This window comes from Hippoglossus stenolepis, chromosome 23, assembly GCF_022539355.2.
Source record: "Hippoglossus stenolepis isolate QCI-W04-F060 chromosome 23, HSTE1.2, whole genome shotgun sequence".
In the NCBI taxonomy this organism is placed as follows: Eukaryota; Metazoa; Chordata; class Actinopteri; order Pleuronectiformes; family Pleuronectidae; genus Hippoglossus; species Hippoglossus stenolepis.
The window spans coordinates 887,290-911,272 of record NC_061505.1 but is presented as its reverse complement, the minus strand read 5'-3'; the positions used below and the strand labels follow the sequence as shown (position 1 = coordinate 911,272).

The 23,983-nt window shown below is 46.5% G+C and overlaps 1 protein-coding gene across 1 annotated transcript; it reads right to left on the bottom strand.

Annotated features, from left to right (window-relative positions):
- Positions 1–243: 243 nt before the first annotated feature.
- On the bottom strand, positions 244–19,889 carry rin1b (Ras and Rab interactor 1b). Its single transcript, XM_035148321.2, has 12 exons — positions 19,713–19,889; positions 12,618–12,761; positions 11,907–12,021; positions 11,633–11,705; positions 11,019–11,110; positions 10,612–10,787; positions 10,122–10,400; positions 9,210–9,750; positions 5,283–5,591; positions 4,674–4,805; positions 3,696–3,865; positions 244–1,912 (listed from the first exon to the last, which is right to left on the bottom strand). Exons 2-12 carry the CDS (start codon positions 12,759–12,761, stop codon positions 1,589–1,591), a joined length of 2,355 nt encoding a protein of 784 aa, XP_035004212.2. The 5' UTR covers positions 19,713–19,889; the 3' UTR covers positions 244–1,588.
- Positions 19,890–23,983: the final 4,094 nt, after the last annotated feature.

Sequence of the window (23,983 nt, the reverse complement as noted above, 5' to 3'; positions counted from 1 at the left end):
AATAAGACAATTTGATAAAAGTGAAGTTTGTATTTGCTTCCCTCTGGTGGTTGACTTCAGATGACACGGACTGTATATCATATATATCAACCACTCAAAGCACTTTACACACACACACACACACACACACACACACACACACACTGGGTCTGGAGGTGCAGGGTATCAAACCCTCTCCACCTCCTGAGCCACCCTGTGCCCCCCCCCAACACTACAGTAGAAACTTCATGTAACGACACCGCAGAACAAATATTGCAATTTTTATTGCGTTACTGAAGTTACCTGACAAAAATACATCGTAATGTCTTTTACACAAAAAGAAATAGTGAGCTGCCACAATGAACACATGCTTCACGCACACATACCACACCACGTCCGCAGGAGCCGTCACCATAAATGAAAAGAGCATGCAACAATGTTCAGAAACACGTCTCCCCCGGCTGCTTCCAAAAGGATAAGCTGAAAATCCACACTAAGGTTTGATATTATCTACCCAACGAATCCAACACTCAAAAGTTAGGTTTTTAAAGTACACAATATGACAACTGATAGGGACACTGAGTGGAACCGTCGGCTGAGGACAGCAGAAGGAGCTGGTGACTTTTACACATTTACATTCAAGCAGTCACCGCGGGGGCGGGGGGGGGTCCTGGGTTCGGGACCAGGCCCGGACAGAGAGGAAAGAGTAGAAGTGAAAAGCGGTGGATTGAAACGAGAGGTCGTAATACATTCGCAGGTCATTCAGTGAATCAGTTGCGGTCAGTGGGACGCAGAGCGGGCGGATGCTTTTCTGTCTCCGACCTGGTAGAAGACGTGAGGAAGGAGGAGACGGGTTCTTCTCCAACACAATTAGGAATAAAATTGTCTCTGGGTGATTTTAAAAAGAGTAGACTGGCTTGAAGCTTCCCTCCAGCTTCATGTCACCTGATGTGTCACAAAATGGCGTCTCTTTCTGTTTTCATCACTTTGGTTTTGAGGTTTGTCCCCCCACCCCCTCCCCCCCCTAACCCTTTTACATCCATCCAGAGATCTGCAGACGTTTACGCATTAAAAGTGAAGCATTAAAACATCCATGTCTGTTATATTTTGCCCAGAACCATAACGTGAGAGGGTTACATCACCACCGTGGACTGTTCGCCTTCTGGTGTGGACAGGAAGTGGGTTTTGGTTTCCAGGCAACAATAGTGGCACAGAATTTGTCTTTGGATTTGAGCCTCCTCACGTTCTGATGATGTAATCCCCTCATGGTACAGGCTATGCTCTGGGCTCATGTTTCACATAAACAACCAAATCCATTTATTACACATGTTCCATGTCACAACAGCACACTCCTTTACGCTATAGCAGCCACACTGATCAGTCTCTACACGTCGGGGCTGCGCCGCTCGGCTCCGTTCAGGGAAGAGTTGACCATGTAAGGTCCGAGTCCGGAGAAGGGTTTTCACAAGTCCTGACCCACGACGAGACACAACACACTGCCGGAGAGAAAGAGACAGAACAAGAGAGAGAAAGAGAGAAAGAGATCCTCCATCCTCCTCCTCCTCCTCCTCATCCTCTTCTTCCTCCCTCCTTCCTCCATCCCTCCCACTCACTCCTCACACACCGACTCGCTCAGGTCCACGGCGCCACCCCTGGTGAGCCGCCGCATCTTGCTGAAGTCGTGGTCGGTCCTCAGGTAGGAGAGCGAGGGGCCCCCCTCGCTGTGGCCCGCCAGGTCCTGGGGCTGGGCCTGCGGCGGCAGGGCCCTCATCTCGCCGCCGCTGCGCCAGTACAGGGTGTACTGCTGCGGGTCGGACACGCCGAAGGTGTCGGCGCACAGCTGCGCCAGAGCCTGGCTGCTCTCCCCGGCTCTCCACTGCAACGTCCGCACAGCGCTGCGCTCCCCGTCCTGGAACAGTATCCTCACGCACCTCTGGAGGGAGGGAGCGAGGGAGGAGAGGTAGAAAGAAAAAAGAGAGTGAATACATACTGTGTTCATGCAAAGCTGAGGTCAAGAGGCTGATGGAGGGAGGTCAAAGGAGGGGGAGGAGAGAGGGATGAGCCACAGGAGCAGAGAGAGAAGAGCAGGCTGATAAAGCACAATCAAAGAATTCTCTGTAAAACAAAGCTTCATCCTCCCACACAAACAAGAGCTGCACGTGAAAACTGCTCTTTTCTCTGCTGCACGTTACAGGATGAATCCTCTGGATCCACATCCACACAAACACAATCTCCCTTCAGCCGCTCGTTCCCTCGGCTCCTTCATCCAGAACTTTCTGACGTGTTCAACAGAACAAAATAACACAAAGAGTCTCTTCAAACACTGATTACACTGCACCTGATTATATAATATCACAATCAACCACCTACAGACACACAACTCGCTTTGAAACACACACACACACACACACACACACACACAATGAAAACATACTGAACATGATCCTTTCACCAAACGTCCAACTTTGAGAAACCAGTGAGAATCATCTTCTCTGCCACACAAACCCACTCCAGCCATCCCACCCTGAACACACACACACAACACAAACACACACACACACACACACACACACACACACACACACAGCAGCAGCAATTATAATCAACAGGTCTCCCATCATCAAAACTTACAGAGTCAGTGAGCTCCTCGCTGTCCGTGTGCATATTGTGTTCGCCTGCTTCGATGGGTAGATGCGGCTCGATAAATTTCATGTTATCTGACCGCCCACTTCTTCATAGCACTTGGCTCACTGATCCCCGCCTGTGTCAGTGGAAAATCTGGCTGCCGGGTGAGTTAGATCGGCTATTTGAAGCCAGGAGAGGCACCACGTGACGAGACAGAAGCGCTGTGGATGACAATGCCTTTCTGTTCCATTGCATCTGGCGTTGTACCGACCTGAGGTAAAACGCCCAGAGTGCATCAGTGCGTGACCTCGTAAGCCGGCAGCCCCAGATCAGAGGATTACCTCTAAATATGTCTGAAAACTAATCCGCTCAGATGAATCTGAAATGTGTGTGCACGCACTGCAGGGAACTCCAGGTGTGTTGGAACTTCACCTTCAGCTTGACCTCGACCATCTGAGAGTTCAAACGATCACAGGTCACAGCTGTTCCAGATGTTGCTCATCAGTGTAATGACTGTAGCTGCTCTGTGGATGGATCACCTCCCGGTGTCTGTTGCTCTTTGTGTCTTCTGGGACATTAGAAAGACAAACTCCTTTGAGTTTGAGTCTGTTTGAAGCTTCTTTAAATAACAGATACACTGGAGTGGAGGCTCCGGACTTCAGGACAGAGACATGTGTTGTCACGGGGGCAAATACAATTGATGTATCTACGTCTGTTCAAACTCCCAACAAGGCCCCGTGCCACTGACTTTCTGCAACTGGTCATTTTAGAGATTTGTTGTGTGAAAGCAAGATTCAAACTTTACAACTAAACGATTATTTATGAGTAAAAAACACTTTATCTATAATTTTTTAACTGAAAGAATCTCTCGAGTCGTAGAAACTCAAATGTTTTCACAGCAGCTCTGTCACAAAACATTTGTTAATTCAGTTTTGTCGTCGGAGTCGTTCACGTGTTTCAGATTGTCCACACTTTGCTCTTCACTTCACACAGGACGTCTACGTGTTAAAGCAACATTCCTGCACTGCACTGACCCACACATGCTGTTCACCAGTGTGTTCACCACCACGAGCCGGGCGTTCGATACCCACCTGGTTCTGCTGGCTCTCCTTTTGTCTCTGGGCTTCTCGGCTCCGTCTGCTGCTCCACTCCTTCAGCGCCTCCTGGGCCTCGGGCGTCAGGCAGCTCGCCGCCGGCTGCTCCCCGTCCAGGCTCCGGATCAGACACAGGCTGGCGAACACACTGGTCAGGTAGTAACCGCCTGGGAGGAAAACAGGAATCCTAAAATACAAACTTCACACAGGCTGTTTACTCCTTGAACGCTCTACTTCCGATTTAAATACTACGAATAACAGTCACATCGCTCATTGTTCAGTGACCAGGAGTAGTTCAAGTGTAGTGGGTGGAAGAAACTAAAAGAAAATACACAGAAATATGTAAGAAAATACAGAAACATTTAATTAAGTATCAGGTATTCATTCATCAGTTGATCTAATTATCAAGGGATTAATCAAAAGCTGATATATCAAATATGTACTCGACAGATTCACATTAAAAGCTGATTTACATTTACAAGCACAGGTGTAAAACATACAAAAGGAGTATTTATAGAAAATGTAGCAAGCAAAACTAAATGTGATGCTAATGTCTCTGTGGTTTTCCACAACAACTTAAAGGTCTTATGATTAAATGTGAGTTTAACTAATCGTGCACCAAGTGCTGAACTTTGGATTTAGAATTGTTCCCCGATCATAAAGCGTTTCTCTGTGAATTTAATGCTACGGATCAAAAAGGAGGTTTTCCAGGTTTTGTCGAGTTCGAGTCTCAAGTCATCAAAGTGAATTGAGAGGTTTCAGTTCCCTGCTCTGATGTGAAGACGTGTGTGAAAGCTGGTGGCATCACAGGATGTATCAGCGCTGCTCTCACATGGACGATCCTCTCCTCCCACACAAGGGCGGTGAGATCTTCTATTGATTTAACAGCTCGTTTGACACGTTTCAAAATAAAATTACAGCTCCTGCACAGCGGATGTTTTGGGAGCTGCAGTAAATCAGACGTGTTGGTTTTACCCTCCCCTCCGAGCCAGGACGGCTCCAGCAGCTCCATCATGTACTCCACCTCCAGCAGAATGTGGGGCCGGTTACACTCCACCATCACATACGACAGGGACGGCAGGAAGTCATCCCAGCTCACTTCCTGTCCTGCAAAGACAGCAACAGGACAGTCCAAGTGTAATTTGAGATTATTTGACTCTGACAAGTTGAATTGATTAAAGATGACTTGAATAAATGGAAGATATTCATATTTTTCTTTCTTTCCTGAGAAGAGTTTTTGGAACAAACTGGACAGAATCTTTATTTTCATTGTTACTCTTGGTTTAAATTGAAAGAAGTCGAGAAACTGTCCAATCAACAAGTTTAACGTTAGACAACGGGATTCTGTAAAAACCAGACGTTATAGCGATGTCTGTGATTGGCTGAGCTTGCTGTTACCATGGAGATGTTTAACATGGCTGCGAAAATTATTATTCGTTACAGTTTCAAGCAGCAAGTACAGTTTGTGTAAAATGGTTAAAGCAAATGAAATATCTCCAGTGTGACTGATCTGTGAAACACGCTGTGAGCTTCAGTGACAGTCGAGCCCTGAAAGCCACAGAACCAGCTGGAGTCCGGTCTCACCGAGCAGGCAGCCCATGGCCTTGTGGACGCACTTGCAAACTTGCAGCAGCAGCAGGACTTTGTCGATGGGCGAGTGCGTCCGCTGCATGAGCACCAGCTTCTGCTTCACCCGCTCTACCCCGCGGCTGTCCGGGACGCCCGTCCGCACGCCGAGCCGCTCCATGGCGGCGTCCCCTCTCAGACGGAGCAGGTTCTGGGTGAGGCGCTGGCTGGAGCCGTCCTGGTTGTGCAACGCCACCAGGGCCTTCTCCAGGTGGGACCTCAGGGGCCGGAGCACGCAGGAGAACATGGCTCGCTCCAGCGCCAGGTCTGGAACGGAGGGGGAGGTTCAGAGGGAAACTGGACATCTTTACATACAGCTGTGAAACATGGTTCTGGAGATAAAAGAGATCAGTGACATATCTCCAGGCCCTGGCCAGGACCCAGAAGGTGAGGATCATTATCGTGGAATCCTCAGGTCAGACATCTCAGACTGGAGATGTTCTAGAGGCTAATAACATCTTTCCTGAGGCCACCGGGACCTCGACCTCTGAATATCATAATCTCATCACTTAATATGTGAGTGAGCAACATTTTTGCCAAATTTGAAGAAATCCCCTCGAGGCCTTTCTGAGATGTTATGTTCACAAGAACAAAACTGTGTTGTTTGAAGTGAGAGGGGCATTGACCTTTGACCTTCTGGGGATATCACATACAGATATGTAGAGGTTGATATAAACAGATAAAGTATGAAATATGTTTACAGAGGAAAAATGAATCTGAAACAATTGCAGATATTTTCATGTCAAATATATTTTTTATTTTACTATACAGTTTTTTACTGATTGACTTTAATGTTCTCCTTATTCTTACAGTATTTGTGTTTATTATGTTTAATTCCATATGAAAACAGTAGTAAAACAAAAATGATTTCTTTACCCCTGAAAACACAAACATTCAGAAGAAGGTTTTATCTTTTGGCTTGACAACAGTGATGTGATGACACACACACACACACACACACACACACACACACACACACACACACACACACACACACACACACACACACACACACACACACACACACACACACACACACACACACACACACACACACACACACACACACACACACACACACTCAGTGGGCAGTGCTGACTAATGGGTAACAATTCTCCAGCACACTGTTTTCCACTCATCATCAATATCCTCCTCTCCCTCTTCTCCATCCATATAATCCTCTAACCCCCTCCCTCTCTCTACCCCCCCCGGTCCCATCCCTCTTTCTTTTACCGGAGAGTAACAGATTACAAGTAATGTGATTACATCCTGGTCAGTTGCAGGCCAGTCCTCTTTATTACTCCTCGATGTGTAACTGATTACATTTGTTCAAGTGAAGTGTCTATTTCCATCCCCCCCTCCCACCCTCCCCTGAATCGTGCTGCTCTTGGAGTGAGCGTGGGACTGTGATATCTTTTTATGATAAACGAGGGGGAGAAAAAAATGCAAATGCGTCCCACCGACGCAATGCGAGATAAATCAGAATCACAGGAAGGATGGAGGGATGGAGGGAGGGAGGATGGAGGAGGGATGGAGGGGGGAGGGAGGGAGGGAGGATGGAGGAGGAGGGGAGAGGAGGAGGGAGGGAGGAGGGAGGGAGGGAGGGAGGATGGATGGATGGAGGAGGGAGATGGAGGGAGGGATGGATGGAGGAGGAGGAGGGAGAGGAGGGATGGATGGATGGATGGAGGAGGGATGGAGGGAGGAGGGAGGGAGGGATGGATGGAGAGAGGAGAGGAGGAGAGGGATGGAGGAGGGAGGGGATGGATGAGGAGGGAGGGAGGGAGGAGGAGGAGGAGGGATGGATGGATGAGGAGGGAGGGAGGGAGGGAGAGAGGGATGGATGGATGGATGGAGGGAGGGAGGGAGGGATGGAGGAGGGAGGGATGGATGGATGGAGGGAGGGATGGATGGATGGAGGGAGGGAGGGAGGGAGGGAGAGGATGGATGGATGGATGGAGGAGGGAGGAGGAGAGAGGAGGAGGATGGAGGATGGATGGAGGGGAGGAGGGGAGGGGATGAGGAGGAGGAGGAGAGAGGAGGAGGGAGAGGAGGATGGATGGATGGATGGAGGGAGGGAGGGAGGGAGGGATGGATGGAGGGAGGGAGGGAGGGAGGGATGGAGGGATGGAGGGAGGGATGATGGATGGAGGAGGGAGGGATGGAGGGATGGAGGGAGAGGGATGGATGCAGGAAGGATGGAGGGAGGGATGGAGGGAGGGAGGGAGGGAGGGATGGATGCAGGGAAGGATGGAGGGAGGGAGGGAGGGAGGGATGGATGCAGGGAAGGATGGAGGGAGGGAGGGATGGAGGGAGGGAGGAGGGAGGGAGGAGGCAGCGGCCGGCTGCTCTCCCCCCTGAAGCCTCTGCAGTGCCAGGCAACCATCCATCATCACACAGTTGCACACAAACACACCTACAGACGCACACTGGACAGACGCACACTGGACAGACGCACACTGGACAGACGCACACTCGACAGACGCAACTGGACAGAGCACAAAGAGTCCAGAGAAGAGAAGCCTACGCACAGCGCCGAGTCAGAGGCTCCGACCCGGACCTGTCAGAGGAACACGTCTCTGCAGTGATGATCACACTTCAGAGGACGGGAGTGAGGGACGCATCGGGCCGGGCTTCCTAACGCTGTTTTCTAAATACCACAGACAATATGAGCTCTGCCCCCCCCACGCAAACTACTTTGTACACTGTCTTTACTGGAGCCTGAGCAGCCGCCCACCTTTAACAGGAAGCACCGTCTGTTCCCACAGACCTGTGTCCCCTGTCTCTATTCAGTCACTGTTTACTGTTCTGCTGCACTGGACTCTCCTGGTGTCCGTCCAGATGAGAAGAGACAAGTACGACACGATGAGACACGATACGATGAGACACGATACGATGAGACACGATACGATGAGACACGATGAGACACGATACGATGACACACACTGAGACACGATACGATGACACACGATACGATGAGACACGATACGATGAGACACGATGAGACACGATACGATGAGACACGATACGATGAGACACGATGAGACCTACACGATGAGACACGATACGATGAGACACGATGAGACACGATGAGACACGATACGATGAGACACGATGAGACACGATACGATGAGACACGATACGATGAGACACGATGAGACACGATACGATGAGACACGATACGATGAGACACGATGAGACCCGATACGATGAGACACGATACGATGAGACACGATACGATGAGACACGATGAGACACGATACGATGAGACACGATACGATGAGACATCATGAGACCCGATACGATGAGACACGATACGATGAGACACGATACGATGAGATACGATACGATGAGACACGATGAGACACGATACGATGAGACACGATACGATGAGACACGATACGATGAGACACGATATCATGACACACACTGAGACCCGATATGATGAGACACGATACGATGAGACACGATACGATGAGACCGATACGATGAGACACGATACGATGAGACACGATACGATGAGACACGAATGAGACACGATCGATGAGACACGATACGATGAGACACGATACGATGAGACACGATACGATGAGACACGATACGATGAGACACGATACGATGAGACACGATGAGACACGATACGATGAGACACGATACGATGAGACACGATACGATGAGACACGATACGATGAGACACGATACGATGAGACACGATGAGACCCGATACGATGAGACACGATACGATGAGACACGATGAGACACGATACGATGAGACACGATACGATGAGACACGATGAGACACGATACGATGAGACACGATACGATGAGACACGATGAGACACTACTCTGATGAGTGCTTGTTGTGTGTGGACACGGTCTCTGTACCTTTCTCGTTCTCTGGCACCAGCGTCTCGATGGGCGGCTCCAGCTCTCCACTGTCCAGCAGGCAGCACCTGGCCTGGGACAGAAAGAGCCTCAGACCCTGCAGGAGCTGCACGGCCGTCACCGGAGCTGAGGAAGAGGAGGGTGGTGACGAGGAGGCCAGGGCTTTCAGCACCTCCCTCTGTGCCAGCAGGAAGTCCTGAACCATCCCCCCGAAGGTGGAGCGCCTGTCCCGGGACAGCTCCTCCACCAGCCTCGTCAGACGCTTATCCGGAGCAAAGAAACAAACGAAGGCCTCGCTCATGCGGTGCAGCCCGCCGCGCCCTCTGGAGCGCACGAGGGGCGGCCGATGGTGGGCGAGCATCTGGCCTTGGACCGAGCTGTCTGGATCCGAATCCGAGTCGTTGTCCTCGTCCATGCTGCTGAAGGAGCTGCTGCTGTCCAGCTCGGCCAGGGACGGGGCCGGGCGGCGCTCCAGGGCCAGGACCGCCACCTCGATGCCTGGCGCTCGCTCTGACTGCTGGGGCTTCGCAGACGCTTCCACCTTGGAGGACGGATGGAAGTACCGTTATAATATTCATTTGGTTAATAATTCTAAATTCTTAAAACTGTATGTTCTGTAAAATGCTGTGTGCACAGTATTGCAGATCTTTTGAAACAGCATTTTTCCTCCTTCTGTCTCGTGACAAACGTTTATGACCAGAGGGCGGTTTTATTTTTCCTGCTTTGAAAGGCTGCTGAAGGTCAAATTATCCCAAAACACCCAAAAATATCTGTTAGCATGAGATAAATACTATTCTCTGCTTTCCTGTCCTGAGGATTCAGAAGTGACTTGTCAGGTTTGGAAAATGCACGGTCAGGATAACACCTTCACAAACAATCCACCCTGTGTATCCCCACAGACTTATAAATTACCTCAGGCACATAGACGGACATCGTGTCCTCTTCCTCTGCAGAACCTGGCGACACAGCGGGGGTTCTCCTCAGGACCCCCGCCCCAGGGTGGACTCTCCTCTGTGGGTTGGCCCTCTGCAGCCTCTCCGCCCCGTCCGGCTGCTCCAGTGACGACGGAGGCGAGTAGGAGCCGACGCCCTCGAGGGACAGGTTCATGGAGGTCTCGGAGAGCCGGAGCCGAATGCTGCGCGTGAAGCGGTGCCGCTTGTTGGAGGCACTGTGGTGTGTGAGCTGCGGCTGCTGCAGAGAAGAGGATTCAACACAAACTGGGTTTATAAACTGTTTATCGTTAAAGGGAATCAAGTGAAGTGCAGCAGCAGCTGTATTTGCAAGCGATAGGAGGTTTAGAGCATATAATATATCATGGACTTTTCAGGATTCAGGAAAGATTGATCTCGTTCAATCTTGATAAAGAAAAGCAGAGATATTCACCTGAACCTTCATTGCTCACCTTGTAAACCTCCAGCTGCAGGAAGAGCGGGTTGATGAAGCAGAGTTTGCCTTGTCTGCCTCGGCTCAGCAGGGTGCACCGGTCCTGGGCCACCGCTGCCGGGCTGCCGCTGGTGGATGCAGATGGCGCCACGGGTCCGTTTTGGACGTCTGGAGAACCTGGCGAGCTCCAGAAGTCTGGTGCAACATCCAGGAAGTCGAAGAGAAGAAGAGACACGTTGGTTTTGCACTCACCAAATCAGATGTTTTGTAAAAGGCAGCAAACTGGCTTGAGGTTCAGATATCTTTAAATGAATCTTTTAAATGTGCAAACAAGAATTAACCAGTTATTATGATGCGTTGTAATAAAGATCTTTGAAAAGGGACAAGTGGACAGAGTAACGCTCTGCAGGGGGGGCGTCCACAGACCTTGTCCCATGTGGGAAATGGCCTCCAGCTGCCGGTGAGTTGTGGCCTTGGCGATGGCGTCCGGCAGCTCCAGTGGGAAAGGCAACACATCCCTGGAGACGAGAAAACACGTGATCACATGTCCGTCATGTGGTCAGGCCACACCCCCTGCACAAGGTGTTTATTCATAAAGCTCATTTCAAACAACTCGGTCGACCAAAGTGCTTCACAAAGTAAAATGTACAACTAGAAGACGCAATACATCAAAACACCACGAGTACAAATTAATAAAAGTTCCTAATCACATAGAACCTAAACAACACAAGCTCTGCTTTGTCTGGGATATTAATACAGTGACTTCACCCAAATGGTTGGTTTGATATGTTGTTTTTATGATGTTTGCATGTGTGGGATAATAAATCTGACTTGTCTTGTGTGAGAGGGGACGGCACGGTGGTGCAGTGGGTAGAAGGTTCAAATCCCGGTTTGGGCTAATTGTCCGTAGGTGTGGATGGTTGTTGGTCACTAGCTATCAGCGGTTCAACACTGTGTCAGGTGATAACAGGGGATCTGGTCAGGGGGTCACTGGGATCACTGGGATCACTGGGGTCACTGGGGCTGACAGAATACATCACCTGCTGACACAGTAGAAGGCCACCAGTCGACACAGGTCGGGGAAGCTGAGGGCGGAGCTCTCCAGGGCGAAGGCTGGGGACAGAACAGACAGTTTGAGGACGTGGAGGCAGCGACGCACTCGTTCAAATCTAACAGCTGAAATAATGCGGAGGAGCCATCGTCATCCTCTCTGCTTCACTGCCATCACTTCACCCAGCACAAGAGCTGCACTGCACCACGGGCTGAGCGGAGACATGCAGCGCGAGCAGGCGGATGAGGACGGGATTTACTCACTGGAGTCCTCTTCACAGATGAAGCACTCCTTCACAGAGGAGGCACTCCGGTCCGCTGTCACTCTCAAACACAGAACCTTCCTCTGGCTGGAGCTGCACTTTCGCACCAGAAAGGTCTGCGAGCAACGAGAGAACACAGGAACGAGATGGAAGTGAAGGGACGTGGTCGGACTTCGTGGTGCAGACGGTGCAGACAGCAGAGTCAAAGCTCAAAATCGGTGTTGAGCGTAAACTCTACTGGAACATTTCAGTGTGTGAAAGTTGCTGTTAGCACAGGACTGTTGTGTTTGTGTGTAGTTTATTCAAGCGACAACACAACATGATGATTTATCAGCGTTATGGTCTCAACAGGTCGGTTTGGAACTAGTCTTCATGTCAAGTTAATCGTTAATCATGTGACCTAATATGAGGCCTTTATATTTTCAAGATCGAGTTTTCTACAGTTTCGTTTCCGACACATCCAACGTCACATTTTCAAGAAGTAGTAGAACTTTATCAAGTCATCTTTAAATATCTAAAAACAGCTACTTCTGTCTTTGAAAGGAGAGGTCGGTTTCACTGGGATCATCTAACCGAACCAGTCCCACTTCTCACTGTTAAAGTTTAATGTAGTTTAAAGTTTCATAAGCGATGAAGTGGTTGAAATATGCTCCAACATCACTTCACCTACGATTGATTCTTGGTTTTTAGTGTGTGATCGATTGCTCCTCACCCCCACAGGCTCTCTGAGCAGGATGTAGAGGGCGGAGTCGTGGTTGAGTGACAGCTGCAGCCACACGGGATGCGTGAGCAGGAGACGATCCAGGACGCTGAAGAGCCGCGCAGAGCCTCGCTGTGTGCTGCCCCCCCCCTGCATCTGAAACACATCACCGAATAAAGAAACATCCTTCAGGGCCTGTCGGTTTCTTCACTGACGAGATAACGAATAATATACATTCATAGGAAATACACCGCAAATAATAAAATGTTCTACACACGTGAACTCGTACGTTAACATCTTGTGTGTAAAAGACACACACACACACTCCTGTTATTGATCCTGTGCATCACTCATGTCAGCGTTTTGTTTTTAACTGAACCTGATGCTCCTGCAGAGGTAAACAAACACACAAACCTGAAGCAAATACTTCAGAGAATATATATATATATATATATATATATAAATATACTGTATATACATGTATATATATATACTACTAAGATATGTTCGGCACCAACCTGTATCACAACCACACGGTGACTATTTAACACAAATCAGATCTGTGTTGTCAAGTGAAGAAAAGAAAAATGCATATTTGATTTTAGGAAACACTTCCTGTTCTGACTTTATTGTCGTTATTGGACGTTGGTCGTTCACATTCGGCATCATAACGTTTAATTGTATTTATTTATAATCTTTGGTGAGTGACAGTGCTTTTGAGCAAGTCGTCCTGACAGACAGCTCGCAGGAGTGGAGCCAAAACATGCCCCCTAGTGGCCGGCCTTAGTACGGGTCATAAACACCATCCACACAGGCCATAATATATAATATAATGTTACATGTTAGAAACATCCAACATGTCGTCCCCACGGCTCCTCCCCCACGATCACTACAACTCACACTTCAGTTTCACATCCGTGATATTTCGGCTTCAGTTTTGTGCAACGAGAGGAAGCGTGTCGTCCATCTTTATTTACAGTCTCAGGTTCAAACCCCTCCCCTCATCCCATGATCTGCGTCGCTGTGTGTCGCTCTGAGCGTCGCACACCTCTCCTCCTCCTCCTCCTCCTCCTCTTCCTCCTCCTCCTCCTCCTCCTCCTCCTCTCGTCTACACCGGAACAACCGAAAACACATTTTCTACAGAATTAATGCATTTGAACTTTAACTTTCTGCATAATTGCTCCTTTATTGGCACTTAAAACAGCGTCGTTCAGTTTGAAATGCGTGTGTCTTTTTATTTTTGGCCTGTAATGTTGTCATTCAATCACACACACACAGACACACACAGACACACACTGGATGTCACACTGTGTGGGCCGCCGGCGAACGATTGCGAACGTAGCAGCAGATGGTTGCCATGGTAACCCGGGGCCTATCATGCCCACATCCTACCAGGCATTCCCACTCAGTGAAACACCCCCTCTGACGAGTCGGAGGTGCGCGGGCGTGCACACACACACACACACACACACAGCACCACGCACTGGGCCGGGGGGGTGACAGGTTTTCCGGGGAGCAGAGGTATTTCTCCTGAAGAAGCTTTTCTCTGCGCTGCCATGAATCGTGTGTGTTTCACTTCCTGCCTCGCGGCTCAGGGTTCAGTGTGAAGCAGCTGAACCGGCTCCAGCTGGTTCTCTCTCCTGTCACTTTCACATGAGTCTCCTCTCGGGGGAGTTACCTGTGCATCAATCTGCAGCTCCATTAGCAGTGGATGGTAAATAGCACTGGGGGGGTGGTGTTACATAACGTGCTGACGCCTGCAGAACGAACTCTGGAAGAACTTTCTGATCCTGTTAAAAATGAGAAGGTTTGACAGTTTGTTAAACTCTCTAATGTGAGAAACTTTCAAAGACTGAATATCGTTATTATCTTTAGATTACAATAATAATCATAATGAGATGCACACAGGTACATCACATCTTCTGTGAGTGGAACAAACTGAAAAGCTTCAATCTAATCACAGCTGAATATTTTCCTGTATTTAAAGCTTACAAGTAGTTTTTTTGTTGACTTCTTGCAGAGCCTCCATAAAAACACATCTTCACTGATATGCACAGTAGATTTCCACTGGAGTATTTTCTTATTCGTTACTGATCATTTGTTAACAGCTTTTTACTTCACCTCTGAAATTCCTTCTTCTTGCCCTGAATGTGTTTGAAGCTACTGGAAGTCTGAATTTCTTTCAGGATCAATAAAGAATCCATCTAATCGTTCAGAATTTGAATTAATAATTTAATAACAGGACAGCACCATGTGCCATGTGTTGATGGAGAGATTCAGACACACAGCAACAGTAACTAGGGCGGACTGGGTTTATCTAAAAGCAGGAACTGTTAAAGTGAGGTGTTACTAACTTCACATAAGTAACAATAATGTAAAAGTGTTTAAAAGAGTCTCCACATTGTGTATCTGCAGCCAGAGTGAATACACAACTGCACACACAGTCGCACACACTGTAAAAGTGTATGTGTGAGAGAAAACAGAGCGAGACCCGAGTGTTTTGCCATTTCCAGGTCCGCCTTACATAAATTCATCGCTGCCCACACACACAGGGACTTATGTAATTCCCTCAGAGAAACACAGGCAGGAACAGATGAGATAAAAACCATGAAACACAGAAAAGTCTGGAAATTAAATCTGTGTGAAGGAATCACAGCGTCGCTGGGCCGGCGGACTGGGAAGGAAACCAGGAGACGTTCACTGCTCGTCTCACAAGGTCTTTGTGCACCTGAAGGCAGAAGCTCAGCAGGATGGACCAGAACATGTGAAGCTGCCCAATGCAACTCTACAAGAAGTAGATGAGGAGGCAGGAGGGAGGAAGAGGAGGGAGGAAGAGGAGGGAGGAAGGGGAGGGAGGAAGGGGAGGGAACCTGGGGGGAGTTGCAGAGAGAAGTGGAGTTTTGGAAAAGCCTAAATTCTGTCTCCGTGTTGTCGACCCAGTCCCAGAGACGTGTTCACCACTATTTCAGAAAAGTGAACAGCAGATTTGATTTAGCAAATATTGACTGAGAGACAAGAAAAATGATCCTGAGAGTTTTGCACCTTATTGCAGAGACGAAATCTGAAGAACAACACAAACTGTTGAAGCTACAACACTAAACAACACTAAACAACACTAAACAACACTAAACAACACTAAACACAGACACAACAGAGCGTGGAGCTTATCGCAGCTGGTTGCTACAGCGGAGAAGCTGCGAACTGAGCAGAGACGAGTTCTTACAGATCCCAGGTTTCCAGAATAAAGACGTAACGTTAGCAGAAGAAAGTCGTGATTTAACGAGAAGAAAGGGGACAATATTACAAGAATAAGGAAATAAGCAGCAAAATCTCCGAACATCTCAATTTTCTCATAATATTACGATTTTCTTTCTCTTCATTATTACGACTTTATTTATTTTTGTAAATCTATCACTTTTTTCTTGTAATATTTCGTCTTTATACATTTCTTTGCGTAATATCCGGACTACATGTGTTTTTGTAAATTCACGACTTTTCTTTCTGGGAATAAAACCTTTTTGTTTCGTGTAATATTCCGACTTTGCTGTTGAAGCACAGGTGAAAAAGTAGAAACTAGGAGTGGACGCCTGTTTCCTGCACAGACAGACTTCATCAACACAACGATGACTGTGTCCTCGTTGCTCATCTCGTCCTGCGTGACGCCGAACCAGCAGCGTCGGGCTGGACACACCGTGACGGGGTCGAGCCGGCCGCCCGTCGAGCGCAGGCTGACTAACGGAACAGCATGATGCTGTGGGCTATAAGCATCCACCGGGGGCAGCAGTGGGCAGGGGCCTGCTGACAGGTGTCCATTTTGATGCCTGCTGCAAGAGCCCAGAAGCAAATGGCTCTCGGCGCCCGAGACGAGGAAGTGAAGAGATGTATGTTAATGTGTGTGTGTGTGTGTGTGTGTGTGTGTGTGTGACAAAGTTGTACAAAAGGCATTAGTGTGAGTCAGAGGCAACACTTGGGCTGCAGGAGAGAAGAGGGACTGTTGGCATAACTGTGAATATTCATAATTTTAGAAGCATATCGCTTAACTGCTGCCGTGATTCAGAGGGGCCACCATCACAAATAGTTCTGTCAGACCAGTGTGTGTGTGTGTGTGTGTTAGTGTGTGTGTGTGTGTGTGTGTGTGTGTTAGTGTGTGTGTGGCAGACGATCCATCACCGTGACATCAAATCTTTAAACTGTCTCATATTTCTGCTTCACAGCGTCGTTCCTGTTTCTTCTGCACTGAATCAAACCCCCTTTAGGGTTAGAGAGATAACGGTCGATTCTAAATGTGTTGTTTGAGTTTCTGTGTAAATAAAGATGGACGACACGAACACGCCCTGGGACGCAGACAGACTGTGCAGCAGGGACCACGGGTCTGAACCTGGTCCATGTTTCTTTATCATTTAGTTTCTTTCTGACATCGACGCCGGAACGTTTCTTCAAAATAAGAAGAACAGCTTTGGTTTTTATTGCAAAAGGCAAATTGGAAGTTGAAATTGAACAAACTAGCTGTTGACAGTTTGGGACTCGAACCCTCTCAACACAGCTTTCAGCCACTTCAGCACTGGCCTCACTTTCTGGACCCGGAACAAATAACTTCACGTCAACAAACTCTCTCTACTCTAAAACACGAGCGAGGCAAGACGTGCCAGTGACGAGCTGTCAATCAGCTGCAGAGGAAATCACAAACATCTGGAGGCTCGGGGCTGTTTCACAGTCGGACCTGGTTTTAATTTAACAGTTGAACTGAATCTTGTTGTTTAACTTGTTTGGAAACTTCAAATCAAACCTTTCTCGTGATAAGTTGCCAGAAAACCATCTATCAACTCGTCGACTGTGAAAAACCCCAACAACTTTCTCCAAGACGCTGTCACTTGCTGCCGTCACGTCTGGAAACAGCAGCTGGACTCATTTCACCGTCGGGCTCCTCACACTTGTTTTTATAATCAGAGGAAAGAAAGGAAGGAGGATGGAAATGTCTTGGCAACATCAGAAAGTAGAAACAGTCGTATTGATGCACTTGAAAAGCTTGTTAGCGTCTGATGTTGGTGAGCGTGAGAGTCAGTGACTCACCAGCAGCGTGAGGAGCTCTTCAGACAGGACGCTCCTCACTGGTATAAAAGGTGAAGGTCAGAGGTTGTGGACGAGCGAGCGGAAGAATAATCACGTCTCTCAACACTCGACTCTAAAGTTCTGCTGAGCAGGTGTTTTATGGAATTGGAGCCAGAACTGGTTTCCTGTTTTTCTTTTGATTATTACTAAGTTGTAGTTCAAAAGCTTTTTACAGATTTAAATCTGAAGATGTTTTTTTAAAGAAAAACATCTTGGATGTGTGAGCTCATCGTCTCAGCAACAAACACTTGTCCTTGACTTTGTCCTCCGCTCCCTCGTGTGAGAGCTCAGCGTCGTGACAACGATGGATCGCTTTCATCCTCCATTGTTAGATTGTGTTAGAGTGACCACCAGAGGACAAGAGGCTGCATGGAAGCTGCTGTGGACACAGGAAGTCACAGACCTGCTTCCTCTTCAATCTAACGCGTCTCTGACAATCTGCAGGAACAAGAGGTTTGTGGATTTACTCAGTTTTGTCATGAAAGTGTTCGTGTGGGATAAGTTTGGTTTCACTTTGTCCTTTAAAGGTCAAACGTCCTGATTGGCCGTCTCATGATCGGACGCCCGCATGTCGGGCAGGACCTCGCCCGACATGCATCCTTAGACTGAGCGTCCTGCCTCGTGCCCCGGGACGCCAGCCCTCACCTGAACGCTCCCGCCCGGACAATCTGCTGCTGCGGGACAAACTCCGGAGAACGTCCCGGCACACACGTTATCTCATGTCTGAAAACAGCTGCCTCCATATTCTCACTGTGATGGAGACGCTGCTGGGACGTTGAAACAATCAATAACAAATTAATAACAGTCTAAGATTACTCATCTACTGACGTCAGTGTGTTTATCACCAGTGCTTTGACTTCGATCTCCACTTCAACAGGAGAACAACTGAAGCTCTGCACACTCCTGAGTTCTTCTCCTTCTGCTGCCAGGATCTTATCTGAGGACCTGCCAGATTCCTGCTCTCCTTCCAAATGGTGGGTTCTGGTTTCAGGGTTCGAGCTGCAGGACGACGGTTACTGTCGCCTGTCTGTCTGCAGGAGGACAGACAGCTCAGGGGAGGACTGAACTCTGTCCAACAGCTCCGAGCGTCATGTGAAGACTCTGAGATCTCACTCCTCCTACACAACAGCCCCCCCCACAAACACACACATTCAGTCCAAATGAACAAACCCTCAGCCGCCGCACTCTGCAGGGTTCTGCACGATCACAGCTTGGTGAGGGAAGGGCCCCTCCTCATCTGCATGAACCCCCAGCCCATGTAAAAGTCCCAAAACGCCACTGACAGTAATGAGCCTCTCAGAATGTTAACGAGCAACACAACAGCAAGGAAGTGGGAACATCACATCTACTCCTACGCAGGCAGGATGGCACTTGAGTTTTAAAGTTATGCAACAGTCCAATGGTGAGAGATTCCACTGACTCTGTCCTGAGAGGAGACGAGAGATCAGGAGGCTTCAGAGACGAAGAGTCTGAGTGGACGGAGCTCAGAGCTGCAGCTGGACGAGGCAGGACTTCACCTGTTTGAGTGGAAACATCAGCTGCAGGAAACCAAACCGCTCCGTGAAAGATGGAGGAGAAGCTGCTCAGATGCTTCCAGAAATGATGTATAAGGACTCAATTTGAAAGAGATGAGATAAACTGTCCTGTGACAACCTGAGGACAAACCTGAGGACAAGCCTAAAGACTATACTGAGCACAAACCCGAGCACAAATCTGAGGACAAACAATCCCAGCCTCCCTCTCTGTCTCCCTCTCTGTCTCCCTCTCTGTCTCTGTGGTTGTCCCTCTTAATTCCATCAGCCCACAGCTGATGAGTGTCACCTCGTGTCCACGTGTCTGTCCCGAGCACCTGAGCACGACGCGGGAAACAGCTGCACTGTTTACACACCGGAAACTACGTGAAACAACAAACGCCAACGCGCTTTGAAGTCGAGAAAACAAAGAGAAAACCAATGAGCACGTTCCAGCTGTGACTTCAGGCGCGTGAGGGGAACTCACCTCGTGCGTGACGGTGGGAACAGGTGCGGTGCGGTGCGGTGCGTGGTCTCCTGCTCGTGGTCTCTAATTAATTAAGGCGTCCGGCAGAGTTGCGTGTTCGTGCGTCTCCGTGTCCGAGCCCCACGCGCCGCTCGCCAGGGAAATGCGCACACATTTTAAATTCTGTCTGCGCGTCTGAGGAGGGAGACTCAGAGTGTGTGTGTGTGTGTGTGTGTGTGTGTGTCTCCTCCCTACTCTCTCTCTCTCTCTCTCTCTCTCTCACACACACACACACACACACACACTCTTGAGTCTCCCTTTGCATATTCTTTGAGTCCAAAAGTCCCTTACTATGTCATCACCATATTCCTTAAGTTCCCTAATATCCCTTAAAAAGCCCCTTACTATGTCAACACCATATTCCTTAAGTTCCCTAATATCCCTTAAAAAGTCCCTTAGTCCATCACCACCATATTCCTTAAGTCCCTAATATCCCTTAAAAGCCCCTTACTATGTCACCACCATATTCCTTAAGTTCCCTAATATCCCTTAAAAAGCCCCTTACTATGTCAACACCATATTCCTTAAGTTCCCTAATATCCCTTAAAAAGCCCCTTAGTCCATCACCACCATATTCCTTAAGTTCCCTAATATCCCTTAAAAAGCCCCTCACTATGTCACCACCATATTCCTTAAATTCCCTAATATCCCTTAAAAAGCCCCTTACTATGTCAACACCATATTCCTTAAGTTCCCTAATATCCCTTAAAAAGTCCCTTTGTCCATCACCACCATATTCCTTAAGTTCCCTAATATCCCTTAAAAAGTCCCTTACTATGTCATCACCATATTCCTTAAGTTCCCTAATATCCCTAAAAAGTCTTACTATGTCAACACCATATTCCTTAAGTTCCTATCCTTAAAAAGTCCTTAGTCCATCACCACATATTCCTTAAGTTCCCTAATATCCCTTAAAAAGCCCCTTACTATGTCACCACCATATTCCTTAAGTTCCCTAATATCCCTTAAAAGCCCCTTACTATGTCAACACATATTCCTTAAGTTCCCTAATATCCCTTAAAAAGTCCCTTAGTACATCACCACCATATTCCTTAAGTTCCCTAATATCCCTTAAAAAGTCCCTTACTATGTCACCACCATATTCCTTAAGTTCCCTAATATCCCTTAAAAAGCCCCTTACTATGTCAACACCATATTCCTTAAGTTCCCTAATATCCCTTAAAAGTCCCTTTGTCCATCACCACCATATTCCTTAAGTTCCCTAATATCCCTTAAAAAGTCCCTTAGTATGTCAACACCATATTCCTTAAGTTCCCTAATATCCCTTAAAAAGTCCCTTACTATGTCATCACCATATTCCTTAAGTTCCCTAATATCCCTTAAAAAGCCCTTTACTATGTCAATCACCATATTCCTTAAGTTCCTAATATCCCTTAAAAGTCCCTTAGTATGTCAACACCATATTCCTTAAGTTCCTAACTAATATCCCTTAAAAGTCCCTTACTATGTCATCAGCATATTCCTTAAGTTCCCTGATATCCTAAAAGTCCTTACTATGTCACCACCATATTCCTTAAGTCCCTAATATCCCTTAAAAAGTCCCTTAGTATGTCAACACCATATTCCTTAAGTTCCCTAATCCCTTAAAAAGCCCCTTACTATGTCATCAGCATATTCCTTAAGTTCCCTGATATCCCTTAAAAAGTCCCTTACTATGTCATCAGCATATTCCTTAAGTTCCCTGATATCCCTTAAAAAGTCCCTTACTATGTCACCACCATATTCCTTAAGTTCCCTAATATCCCTTAAAAAGTCCCTTAGTATGTCAACACCATATTCCTTAAGTTCCCTAATATCCCTTAAAAAGTCCCTTACTATGTCATCAGCATATTCCTTAAATTCCCTAATATCCCTTAAAAAGCCCCTTACTATGTCATCAGCATATTCCTTAAGTTCCCTGATATCCCTTAAAAAGTCCCTTACTATGTCATCAGCATATTCCTTAAGTTCCCTGGTATCCCTTAAAAAGTCCCTTACTATGTCACCACCATATTCCTTAAGTTCCCTAATATCCCTTAAAAAGTCCCTTAGTATGTCAACACCATATTCCTTAAGTTCCCTAATATCCCTTAAAAAGTCCCTTACTATGTCATCAGCATATTCCTTAAATTCCCTAATATCCCTTAAAAAGTCCCTTACTATGTCATCAGCATATTCCTTAAGTTCCCTAATATACATTAAAAAGTCCCTGAGAGTGTCACCAGCAGGACAGGGGGCGGCCAGTAGGTGGCGGTAGTGCACCCACCAACACATTCCCTTAAGTAGCTTCTGAGTTTTGATACTTTCTCACCGTCGGTCTCCTTAAATCCTTTAATATCCCTTTAAAAAGACCCTTAAAGTGTCACCATCATATTCCTCAAGAGACTTAACTGACAACAGCATCAACACAAACTAATAATGATCAAGATTCATTTTATAAAACAAGTCATGATTTTACTGAAGAAAACAAACGTTTGTTTAATATTAATAATATTCATATGAGAAATGTCTCTAGTATTAATAATCCCTGAAGGAATATGATGGTGACATATTAAAAGACTATTAACGGAATATGACACCTTAATGTATAATAACTCATCAATATAAACTTTATAAATACAATACAAATATAATTTGTTTTATTAAAAATATATTCTGTATTTAAAAACACACAAGCCAATAAAATGTTTCATAATATTCAGACTAACAAATTCATTATTTTTGATGTTAAATCTTAAATCACATCAAATGTCTTGTTGTCCTCTTTCGTCCTGAAACACGTGTTTATGTTTTTATTAACCGGATTCTCTTATTGGACGATGACGTCACGGAGCCGCACGTTGACGCGCAGTTTCTCTCTGTTGATCTGTTTCTGGATCTGCTGCGTCCATCTTTTTATCTCTTTAAAGAGGCGAAGACGTGTTGTTCTGCCTCTGCCCACTGGAGGGCGCCCCAGGCCGTGCTTGTAGCTGTGGGCCTTTGAGGAATCGAACCTTTTCTTTTGTTCAAAGAATCACAACAATTCATATAAATACAAAATATACAGAAAAGAATGATATTAAATATAAAGTATATTATGTAAATCTATACAATTTAAAGTATGTAAATATAGAGTATTTAAATATAAAGTATTTAGATATAGAGTATTTAGATATAGAGTATTTAGATATAGAGTATTTAAATATAAAGTATTTAGATATAAAGTATTTAGATATAGAGTATTTCAATATAAAGTATTTAAATATAGAGTATTTAAATATAGAGTATTTAAATATAAAGTATTTAGATATAGAGTATTTAGATATAGAGTATTTAAATATAAAGTATTTAAATATAAGGTATTTAGATATAGAGTATTTAGATATAGAGTATTTAAATATAGAGTATTTAAATATAAAGTATTTAGATATAGAGTATTTAGATATAGAGTATTTAAATATAGAGTATTTAAATATAAAGTATTTAGATATAGAGTATTTAGATATAGAGTATTTAAATATAAAGTATTTAAATATAAGGTATTTAGATATAAAGTATTTAAATATAAAGGCTCATTCTAGGATAAAGAAAACAACTGTGTATTGAGATGAAACAGTGAAAACATCAGATTATTTTATATTTGATTCCTAACAACAGATCCTTTCCCCTGAACCTTACACACTGAACCTTTAAGTCAATGTCCAGCTTCGTCCTCGCTGCTGCTCGACTCCTCTTCGTCACTTTCTAACTGTCCTTCCTTTTTCTGGTATCGTCTTGTGCAGCTTTTACAATTCATCATGGATCTTCCTGACTGATTTAAAGAGTCCCACGATGACGGGTCCTCTTCCTTTAGAAACCTTTAAATCACACGAGGCCCCTGAGCTCCTTAAAGGGGAAGTTCAGCTCAGACTGAGAACTCCCTCCTCATCATCACCTCTACTCACCACGATGATGAAGAGACAGGAGGAACCAGCGTTAGAGCGGAATCCAAAACCACTGAAGTAACAGCTGATGGTTCTTCACACGTCATAAAACTACAGAGAACAACACAACGTCCTCCAGCTGCTCCTGTGGTGTCGTCCAAGTGTCCAAGTGTCCACACGTCCACACGTCCACACGTCCACACATCCAACTCAAAACCAGGTCACAAATGTTCAGTGTCATCCTCCAGCACACCTCTGTCTGTCTGTCTGTCTGTCTGTCTGTCTGTCTGTGTGTCTGTGTGTCTGTGTGTCTGTCTGTCTGTCTGTCTG